We start from the raw sequence: 11,835 nt of genomic DNA, 5'->3' as shown, positions 1-11,835 counted from the left end.
AAAAAAAAAAAAAAAAAAGAGGATCTTGACACTAACATCGTATCGAATCTCACCATTAACAAAAAGAGAACATTACAAGCCTTGCATCGTGCACCGACCTTTTCTTTTGGTGAAAATTAGGAGAACTTTCATGAAACCTAATAAGACAAGGACCAAGTTCCAACCATTGGTGGGTTTGAAGTTCTTTCTTGATGTGCCCACGTTGTTATATAAATTTCTTTGTTAAGAAAAATAAAATAACTTGTGTCACATTGATGTTTGATTTAGGAAGCTTCAAATCATGAACGATGTTTTAATCTAATGTATAGTGCTACTGATTCAAATCATGAACTTTCATAATCTACCCATAATCATATATTCATATGTAAATTATGCTACTGATTGATCGGATATGTTTAATGTTGGTTTTTAATTGGTTATGAACGTATGATTGTGGGTAGATTGGTTTGAAGATATAATATATGAAGAATATATCATTTAATTAAATATATTCTTCGTAACTAGAAAAAAAGAACAAATTATAGGACATACGTTGGAAGAAATCCATCTATCTAAAATCTTATTCTAAATAACTAAAACTGTATAGAAACTTATACAGCTCTGTTGGGTCACAACTACATATATATTCTTGAAGATAAGAACGTGATGCTAACAAACAAAAACTAAAATTGCATCATCACATCAAGGTAATGAAAACCCCCAAAAAACATATCAAAGACAAATCCGTATAAGTTGTTTGATGTACAATCAAGTTGGTTCAAAATAGGGGTTGAAAGAAGGTTGAAATCACAATATTGAAGGACCGATCTTGTCAGTTGTCACTTTCTCAAGTCGCATTATTACTTTTAGGGACCCTTTATATTGGACGATTGGGTCACCGGTCAGATTGTATGGTTTGCAACTTGCAAGGAAATGGACATTGACTTCTTCATTATCACCCCCACAAATAATTATATTTGAAATATTTGCTAAGCAGAATTAATCCAGATTTTAGATAACACATTTGCAGTTCCAAGCTGATTGTCTTCACCCACCTTCTCATTATCCTTCAAAGTTGTTGTTCTACATTTTAATTATCTTAGTGTAGCAAATTATCACTATCATCATCTTTTGCTCGCGAGTCGAGAAAGACCAAAACATCATTGGCAATAATGATATTCCTAAATTCCTTATTTTTTAAAGTGACAATTCTCAATTTAGTCTAGTGGTAACTCACAAAACTCTCATTCTAACTCACAATTTTGAAAGAAATTGTATACTTAGGAGAATAAGATGAAGAGAGAAATGAACACACAATTTTTTCGAGTCAACATCAAAACCGGTGTGTACGTCTCAGAATGGACTGTGATTGCAATAATTACCATCAAGAGAGACAGATAAGGCTCCTCTAACAACCAAACCAGCAAAGTATCGCTACATGCAACAACACAACAACAGCCACGTCGATATGTAAGAAAACACGTGCGAGGCTCAAGACTTCCCGCTTGATACCACAAGCTCGAAGCCTTTGTTGTTTCGAGAAGAGGATACTCTTTGACACACCAAGAAGAAGAATTAACATGGTGGATGGAATCATTCATATATGTAAATAATTAAGCATGTTTTTCGTGACGATAATAATGTGGTAGATGGCAAAAAGAAAATTATAATACTAGTCAATAAGAGAGACAATGACTGGATAAGTACGATATTGGCAATTCTCCACAAATGGAAGTGAGACCTGCTTTAGCTTCATACCTATCAATCTACTATTTTGGTTATAAAGTTTTTCTGAGGGAATCTTGAATAATACAGTACTAATACTCAGCGCAATTTTCGAGAAATGATATTTTGTGGTTCAAGTAACGAGTCCATCGACCACAATTCAGAAATTCACTTTTCTCACAAAGACAAAAAAAAAAGTAACAAAAACTATGTTTAAAGGTCGAACCAAATCCTTTTATTTAATTTTCGAGAAAAAAAATACATTTTTAGTTTGTAGGAAACTTTTTAAAAACCAAATTTAGGATTTTGGTTGCTAGTGTGTTGGAGTTTCTTTCAATGGTAACTAATTCTTAAATCTCAAATTTTGACTAATATCTTGAATGGATCCAACAATGCGGTTCGGTTTCTAAGGTGGTTTTTACGTCCTTTTGAGTGTTGTCATCCAGCAAGTATTTGTATACACGCGATTTATTGGGTTCACACGCGGTAAAGCAACAACATGATAATTTTTCATTTTCGGCTTCTTTTATTCATTCCCACATTACCATGTGAACCCTGAATTATACAGTTGGGGTGTTCTTTTTATCTTTTTTTTTTTTGCATGAATGTATCATTATATTCACCAAATAACATTTTCACAATAAATGCATCTATTAGTTTTAAAAATACAAAACATTTAAATCTTAAAACTTAATTTCTAAGAAGAGTGTTAAATTCGGGGTAATTTGTGACCATTAAAAATATCTTTATCGATTACACTATACAAGATGATCTCCTTAAACCTCTATATATTACTATTAAATTCGACTACTATAGATTCCTAAAAAGTCGATGACTTGTCTAGTGGAGGAAGCCAAGAGATTCATGTGTCATGTCTGAATTTAACATGGGTTGTTAAGTATAATTTTTTTTATATTCATTACACACATGAGTATTTATATTTCTTTGAACTAATCTTTATCTTTTATATATATATATATATATATATATATATATATATAATCTTTATACTATATTGAACAACGCTTTGATTATGGATTAACTCGTAGGTTATAAAACTATGTAAAGCTACTCATTTCCTAAACATAAATTTTTAGAACCTAACCTATGGTACATCCAGCAAATTTAAACTAGAAATGTGGAACGAGTCAACAATAGAGTCACGCGAATACATTCACAAGTGCGCAATGTACATACCATTCCAAAAGAGTTGGGCATCAGATCCTTTTTCTATAGTATACTCCATTCACGTCCCAATACTTTTCCCTTTTGTTTCTTTCTTCTGCTATTCTTTTTCTTTTTATTAATACGATTTGGCCTACCAATATCCATACCATTTATATATTATTCAATTACTTGTATTATTTGACTTCGTGTTCATTGCCCTCCTATTTGAGTATTTGACGTAGCACACGTTTTTCATAGATCATCCTCATTTTTCCATTATTCTCTCTTTCTACTAGCCCTCGGCAAAATACGCGGACCCAAAACCCGAACCTCGAACCCGATCTGAAAATCTGTACCGAACCCGTATCTGAAAGAAGAAAAACCCCTAATGGATTTAGGATTTTTGAAATTCGGATACCCAAACCCGATCGGGTATTACCCGAAATCCGATCAAAATCCGATTAAAACCCGATGAGCTGAGAGTTGTTTTGCATAACCCCTATCCCTATGATCTCTCACTATAACGAATAAATTTGTTTTGCTTTGTTGCTTTTATCTCTCACCGTCGGTTCGTTTTCCAGTTACAAGGTCTATAAACACTATTTATCAGGATTTAATCCCCATTCTTCAAGCTGGAAAACCTAAACTGCTACTCATCTCCTCCGTCTGAGACTTCACGGAGACATTCACAGGTGATTATTTTTGTTTTATCTTGTATCAAATTTGTCTATGAGTTCTACTCTGTATCAATTTATGTGGGTTTTTGGATTTGTATGTTCGGTTGATCGATTTGCAAATCATGTGTTCTGCAATGTTATGTGTTCTATCGCTATTATCAATCATGTGTTCTGCAAATCATCTTCAATTATTAAAAACGGAGATATGTGTTTGCACCCAGAATTTGTTTTGACTTTATTCATCATTTGTTTTGACTTCTTCGGAAGAAGTGAGACTTGTTATTGGGTTTTCTTTACGTTATGTAATGTTCTAGTGATATCTAATTTGGTTTCTTTATCTAACTAAAAATAGATATATGTTCTTCCCATTTCTGTTCTAATCACATGTTCTTCACTTGTTTGCTCAATGTTGTTCACTTCTATCTTGGTGGAAAGTCAATTGTGGTAAGTACCCTATTCTATCACAAATGGCTCGTGATGTCTTTGCTATGCAAGTATCATCTATAGCATCTGAAAGTGCCTTTAGCACAAGTGGTAGGATAATAGAACCATGTAGAAGTTGCCTAACTCCCTATATGGTTGAGGTTTTTATGTATACTGAGCAGTGGATGAAGCAAGACATTGCAATTGAATCAAGAGTTCTTACCAATGCTCAGATTTTGGCAGAAGTAGAATATGAAGATCGACTTGAAAAAGGTTTGTATATCACTAGATCTTGTTATTTTTCTGTTTTTGCCTCTCTTATAGTTTATGTTAGCTCATCCAATTCTTTGATTTTCAGAGTTCTGCATTGAAGATTAAGGTCTCGACTACTTGAAGTTTACAATCATTTGGTTTTGTATATCACTTGGTTTTTTAATTTTGGTTTACTTTGTTGTCTCTCTCGTTTAGTACTTGGTTTATTAAGACATGGATTTGTTTGTTTAACAATCTTGTTATGTGGTTGTTTGAACGAAATTATGGTTTGAATTTTGAACATTGGTCTCTTTATATTTATGGTTATTGATCGGTTTATTGAATGTTAATTGAGTTTGGTTTACTTAATTTCGGATTGAGATCGGATACCCGATCCGAACCTGATGAGTGTTTATCCGAAATCCGACCCGAATATTAGAAATACCCGAATGGATCTAAGACCCCTTAATCCGAAATACCCAACCCGAACCCGATCGGATCACCCGAATGCCCAGGGCTACTTTCTACTCACTGATTTTTTTCATAACAACCGAAACAATGTTATAATAAGAAAGAATAAATCATAAGCATAGTAAGTAAAAGTTAAGGTTATTAAAGATGACAAGAAAGGAGAGTTAAAAAAAAATGTACATAAAATATAGCAAAGAAATGCAATAACTGCTATTAATAGTAGTACTGTAGTACTGTACTTATAAAATATTTTTAAGACGGGTGAAACTAAACATAATGTGATTTAATGGATATGATAATATGAAGTTTTGATCAATATCCATAACATTTTTGTTGATATACAAGAATCTTCAAAAAAACATTTCTACAGCTAATGTTTCTGAGATAAGTCACCTTCCGTGCCATGAATATATATGTTCTACCATGCATTAAACTGCAACCAGTGACAAATATATTTTTTCTTGCACTATCGAAAAAAAAAATATCAGGAATTCATAATGAATCTTACACCAATGCTCACTTTTTATTCCACCATTTTTAGATGGTCCCAATAATAATTAGTGGGTCTAGAATCTTCCAGTTTGGATTATAACTTATCGAAAACAGTTTGGTATATTGATTCAATTTTGTACATTGGAATCAAACTGTAAACAAATTGCATTAACTAATTAATTAGTTCATCTTATCCTTCTTAATCTGTGTTCCGACAGAAAGAACCACGTTGGATAATGTTTGATTAAACTTTAGATCTAAGCTAGCCCACCATAAAAACGAACTATCTTTAGTTATCATTCCCTCCTTATTAACAAAATAGTGTGAATCGCAATAAATTTGATATTTATTCATATAATATGATATTGTCCGGCTGGATTAATTCAAATATATAGGTTGAACACGATTTTTTCCGTCGACATAGATAGGTTTGGTTGGGAAATTTTCTATTTCTTTTATACGTTTGGTTAGTTTCTTCATGTTGTATATGAGTATGATTATTCCAATAATTCGGTCCCTTTCGTTCTTTTCACCGGAAACAAGGAATGTCCGAGATTCATTAATTAAATTAATTTAATATAAACTCGATCTGATTCACATTGAGAAGATATTCTTCCAGTATCAAACTATAGTATCACCAATTCTTTTTTTAAAAAATTATTAAATCACGTACGGTATTATACTATAATTGTTTCATATCACTACTTAGTTAACCTAAGACGACATATATTTTACTTTTTCTGTCAGAAAATGAAACTGTGAATGTGAACTATATCTTCATCTCATATATGTTAGACACAAATAAAACGATTGGCATGAGATAACAAACCAATGGTATATAAATTGTTACACAAGAAACTAGAGCAATGCAAAGTTGAATTGTGTGTGGATATTAAGGTGAAAAGTGAGAGCCCAACGTTTCTTTTATCAAAATGAAACCTAATAGATGTAGGTGACAATTTCGTCTTAACACCATTTGACTAAAACATTTATTTGTCTTTGAGTTATGGTTTATCAATTCAAGTGTTAGTTGGGTTAGTACTTGATCAGTTTATCGAGCTCGGTTGAATTGCTAATCAATTTTCTAACTAAGCTACCTAGTTTTCCAACTAGTTAAAGGTACCTTTAACTAGTTCATCCAATTTGTTCAGTTTGTATTTATGTAACTAGTTCAGGCCGAATGTTTTCATCTATTCTTTTCACTAAATCTTTTTAGAAACCACAAATTCTAGCTCAAATCAAAACTGGATCAAATTCTGACAAACCCAATATTATTGTCACTTAATGAGTCAACAAATATAAATAGTGTTATAATTATTAGTTATCATTTTACAAATATTAGACAGATATGTATTGATATCTTCAACTATATATTTTATTTGTGGGCCCGACTTGTTGATCACACAGAGCCGATAAGTCTAAAACTCATTCAACTTTCTCTTTGTCCGGATAAATGTAAACAACAACTCCTAGTAGGCTAGTTGGTCGACTCTCTGTTTCTTTTACGATCACAACGGCTAACAGCTAGTGAGCTAGAGCAGATCGATATATTTATGCATTATTCATAGTATTAGTTATTTCTTTACGTTTTTCAATTTTGGAAAGTAATACTGTTATAAATTATTGCTGCACTTCTGATAGTGTTATTATTAGTACTAATTAAAAAAAAAAACTAGTTCTCGTCTTATAATTTTCTACAAAAATAAATTCATGCAACTAAAACTAGTTATATTATCATGTACGTAGTTTAACATAACTATCCATATAGCATATGAATGATCATTACTGTATAATTATGTTTTTTACATCATTAAACCAATTTTTCATCCAGTTAAAATACGTCATAGATGTATAAGCATTATTAACAAGTTCTCAAGGTGGCGAATGTTTTATATCAGTGAGATTTTTTTTTTTTTTTGTATTCAATCGTACATAGAAGTGTGGAAGATAAATAATAGATAAACGCCTAAAAAGACAAACAAAAAGGAATATCAGTTCAAATTACAAAATTATTGGTTTTACAGAAACAATAGTACGTGTAAGTTTTCCAAAATAATTATTTTCTAATATACATACCCAAAAAAAAAAAGAGAGAGGCCGAGATAAGAAACCATTATAAAATGATAAAGACCGACCCGAAATAATAATACTCATGGTTACATTATCAGAAAAGAGCCAAGAGAAGAGAAGAGTCACAACCTATACTGGTGACAAGAGTTCTTAACAAGATAATTAATGGAGGTGCACAAGGTGGTCGCTCCGCCTCATAAGAGCACGGCGGCGAAGCTGAAGACAAGACTGAAGGAAACTTTCTTCCCGGACGATCCCTTAAGACAGTTCAGGGGACAACCAAACCGTACCAAACTCATTCGAGCCGCTCAGTACATTTTCCCAATCCTCCAATGGTGTCCTGAGTACAGCGTCCGACTCCTCAAATCCGACATCGTTTCAGGCCTCACCATCGCCAGTTTAGCTATTCCTCAGGTATAAGGCACTTTGCAAAATCTCACACGACGTCCCATTTCACTTTCCGATCAAACCTTCACTACCTTTTCAATCCAATTCTTGATATTTTTGTTTTCATCTTCTTGGTTTTTATGGAAACAGGGGATAAGTTACGCGAAGCTAGCAAATTTGCCTCCAATCGTTGGTCTATGTAAGAAAGAATCTAAAGTGAAATTATAAATCGACTTATCCTTTTGATGTACAGGAATAAACACGTGTGTGTTGATGTATGTGTAGACTCGAGCTTCGTGCCACCGTTGGTTTATGCGGTGTTGGGAAGCTCAAGAGATCTAGCGGTAGGACCAGTCTCCATAGCGTCGTTGATCTTAGGATCCATGCTAAGGCAACAAGTGTCTCCTATAGACGATCCTGTCCTCTTTCTACAGCTTGCTTTCTCTTCTACCTTCTTTGCTGGTCTCTTTCAAGCCTCTCTTGGAATCCTCAGGTAACATTATTTATATATTCACTTTTTTTAGCTTTGCATGAACCAAGATTTATATATCTATTGAAATATCTGTGTTATGAGGTCAATATTGGGCCTGGACTAGGCTAGTGGCAGTCTGTAGGGTTACATGATAAATGTCGTCGGTGGTCGTGCTTGTGCGCGTTGATTGCATTAAAAATTACAAAACAAATTTAAGATTACTTTTAGAAGTTTATTTATGTTTAGAGGACAATTAGTGATATTATTGATTTACTCCAAAATAAAACAAAAATTAGTAGAAGAAAGTGTTAAGTAGTAAATCAAAAAATTAAAATTTTATGTTCGAAGTTACTTACATAATTAACCCAAAAAATTAAAATTTTATATAATACAAAATATATAAAAAACGATGATAAAAAAAAAGGCTTAACTAGCCACATCAAGACCATTTTATATATCAAAATTGTAGTTGGTTTTTACTTGAAAGAGGGTGTTTCCAGCATATATCTTAATACATAAGAGACATTGTGCTAAGACTTATTCTAAAAATTTAAATACGCAGGCTGGGATTTATAATAGACTTTCTATCAAAAGCAACATTAATAGGGTTTATGGGTGGAGCAGCCATAATAGTATCACTGCAACAGCTAAAAGGTCTGCTTGGGATAACTCATTTCACAAAGCAAATGAGTGTAGTCCCTGTTCTCTCCTCTGTTTTCCACCACACCAAAGAGGTTTCTCTCTTCTTCCTAATTCCTTTATTTTTACTCATCAATTGTATTTACTTACAATGTTATAATCAATATGTAGTGGTCATGGCAAACAATTGTGATGGGAGTTTGCTTCTTGCTCTTCTTGCTCGCCACACGTCACCTCGTATGTTTCTTTATCTCTCATGCATTATTGAATTACCGTTTTGATTATCCCTCACTATGCATGGACAACATTTGTTACATTGTTTCTCAAAACTTTATTCCCGCCATAAATAACGAACTAGTGATTTTTGACTAGAACAGAACAACTCTTTTCCAATATAAAGTTGATTTTTTAAATGTTAAAAACATTTTTCTAGTATTTTGATATAAATAGCATTTACATTATTTACTTACAAAACCAAACATGTCAGTATTTCGAACCCACATAATGCATGTCATGTTACTGTATAAGAAATAAAAATTACTGCATGGGTCTCAGCCGAAGCTACTGCATATGAAATAAAATGGAAATTTGAATGCAGAGCATGAAGAAGCCGAAGCTGTTCTGGGTCTCAGCAGGAGCTCCACTTCTCTCGGTTATCGTCTCTACGCTTCTTGTCTTTGTTTTCAGAGCCGACCGTCACGGAATCAGCGTCGTAAGCTTCTTCCTTTCTATATATATAAACCAATCCTCTGTTTTATTTTTAGATTTTTCAGCAAAATGTTGAAAACTTGAATTTGTTGACAGATCGGGAAATTACAAGAAGGTTTGAATCCACCGTCTTGGAACATGCTTCAGTTTCATGGAAGCCATCTCGGACTCGTTGCCAAAACCGGACTCGTCACCGGAATCGTCTCCCTCACGGTAAAGTTTCTTTGCTCACAAGTATTATTATACTTCTTTTTTTAATTATTTCAACGCAATTTTTTCATGGAAAAAAAAACTACGTTTTCAAATATAAAACAATCTTTACTTTCTTAACGTAAAAAAGCGTTTTAAACAATCGTCGCCTGAATTATTAATATGATTGAACAGGAAGGAATCGCAGTGGGAAGAACGTTCGCAGCGCTAAAGAACTACCACGTAGATGGAAACAAAGAGATGATCGCCATTGGTCTAATGAACGTAGTAGGCTCTGCCACATCTTGCTACGTCACAACCGGAGCATTCTCTAGATCAGCAGTTAATAGCAATGCGGGAGCTAAAACCGCGGTATCAAACATCGTCATGTCGGTCACGGTTATGGTTACGCTCCTCTTCTTAATGCCGCTTTTCGAATACACTCCTAACGTAGTCCTCGGTGCCATCATCGTGACCGCTGTCATCGGTCTCATCGACCTTCCCGCGGCCAGACAGATATGGAGGATCGATAAATTTGATTTCTTGGTGATGCTTTGCGCGTTCTTTGGTGTCATCTTCCTATCCGTTCAAAATGGTCTAGCCATTGCGGTCGGGCTATCGTTGTTTAAGCTATTAATGCAGGTAACTAGGCCAAAAATGGTTATAATGGGGAATTTCCCGGGGACAGATATATACCGGGATCTTCATCATTACAAACAAGCACAAAGGATCCCTGGAATCCTTATCTTAAGCATAGAATCTCCTGTCAATTTCGCCAATTCTAACTACCTCACTGAAAGGTTCGTTATTAGCTACCGTAAATAACCAAATTTCTTAATTTTCTTAATAGCTATGTTGCATTGGCAGATAATATACTAACATTTTTTTTTTTATCTATGTCTTGTGTACAAACTTTATAGAACCTCTCGTTGGATCGAAGAATGCGAAGAAGAGGAAGCTCAAGAGAAGCATTCTAACCTTCGTTTCTTGATACTTGAAATGTCAGGTTAGTCTTAATAGAACAGTGCCAATTGGTTAACTTAAAAAAAAAAAAAAAAAAAAAAAAACAACAACAACGACCCATTTTAACCATGTTTTAAAAACTTTATTTTCTTAGCTAACTCTGTTTTTATTACTATATATGTTAAAGCCGTGAGCGGTGTAGACACAAACGGAGTCACCTTCTTTAAGGAATTGAAGAAAACAACCGCGAAGAAGGACATCGAGGTAAAAAAAACTGTTTGGCAAACTGTTTTTTCTTCATTGAACCAAGAAACCTAACTTGAATTTGATATAAACCGTTTTCTTTTGTTTTCCTGTGTGCAGCTTGTGTTTGTGAACCCTTTAAGTGAAGTGATGGAGAAGCTACAAAGAGCCGACGAAGAAAAGGAGTTCATGAGGACCGAGTTTCTCTTTTTAACCGTCGCTGAGGCCGTTGCGTCGCTCTCTACTAAAGGCCCATCTCTCAATAACGTCTAACCATAGAAATAATTTGTTGGTCCAAAAATGTGACATTACATACATGGATGGTTAAGATTTTCCTTTTTTCATCTCTTCATCTTTTAATTCCACCAGTACATGTGTAATGTTATGTTTCTCAATTATTGATTTTGGTCAAGATGTATGTAAAGTATGTTTAATACGAGTTTCCACCATTTTGCAGTGTTTATTGTTTAATCTCAAAAATAAAATTGACCATAAAATTGACCTAACAAATCGAACTGAACATAGATTAGAAGGATTCTATACATATTTATTGATTTCTACATCTAAAAAAAAACGAAATCGATTATGAAAGAAAATGATAAAATAAAAGAAAAAACAACATTTTGTTTCAAAATAAATTACAATTGTGACTTTATAATTCCAAATTCCAACTGAAACATTTCGAATAGAAAAAGACATATAACACATTGATACTCCCGCGAGAAGATCTTTTAGAATTCATATCCCATAAGATATGATTTTAAACTCCTACTTTCCCGACAACAACAAAAAGAAAAATCCGACTTTCGAACAAAATGGGTAGATAGAATCATAGAATGTATGGAAGGCCTTATGCAAAATGTGACAGGGTGGTTATCTTGGCTTAAATGTTAAAACCAATTTCTTGGAAGTGCATAGAAAGTATTGATCTATAAATATATAATCTATTGCTCCTTAATCACGTGTTTAGATCACAAC

The 11,835-nt window shown here is 33.5% G+C and overlaps 1 protein-coding gene across 1 annotated transcript; it reads left to right on the top strand.

Annotated features, from left to right (window-relative positions):
- LOC104776434 (probable sulfate transporter 3.3) lies at positions 7,253–11,320 on the top strand. Its single transcript, XM_010500509.2, has 11 exons — positions 7,253–7,670; positions 7,794–7,842; positions 7,929–8,136; positions 8,678–8,849; positions 8,926–8,991; positions 9,353–9,466; positions 9,559–9,675; positions 9,847–10,451; positions 10,572–10,657; positions 10,802–10,878; positions 10,978–11,320. Exons 1-11 carry the CDS (start codon positions 7,422–7,424, stop codon positions 11,128–11,130), a joined length of 1,896 nt encoding a protein of 631 aa, XP_010498811.1. The 5' UTR covers positions 7,253–7,421; the 3' UTR covers positions 11,131–11,320.

The sequence above is a fragment of the Camelina sativa genome, chromosome 3 (assembly GCF_000633955.1).
Source record: "Camelina sativa cultivar DH55 chromosome 3, Cs, whole genome shotgun sequence".
In the NCBI taxonomy this organism is placed as follows: domain Eukaryota; kingdom Viridiplantae; phylum Streptophyta; class Magnoliopsida; order Brassicales; family Brassicaceae; genus Camelina; species Camelina sativa.
This window is presented reverse-complemented; position numbering and strand designations above follow the sequence as displayed.

What these genes read in the sequence shown, in the direction of transcription:
- LOC104776434 (XM_010500509.2), top strand. Translation starts at nt 7,422, where the DNA reads ATGGAGGTGCACAAGGTGGTCGCTCCGCCTCATAAGAGCACGGCGGCG. An exon ending in GCCTCCAATCGTTGGTCTAT is followed by an intron (nt 7,843 to 7,928) that starts GTAAGAAAGAAT and finishes ATGTATGTGTAG; the next exon opens with ACTCGAGCTTCGTGCCACCG. An exon ending in TGCTCGCCACACGTCACCTC is followed by an intron (nt 8,992 to 9,352) that starts GTATGTTTCTTT and finishes ATTTGAATGCAG; the next exon opens with AGCATGAAGAAGCCGAAGCT.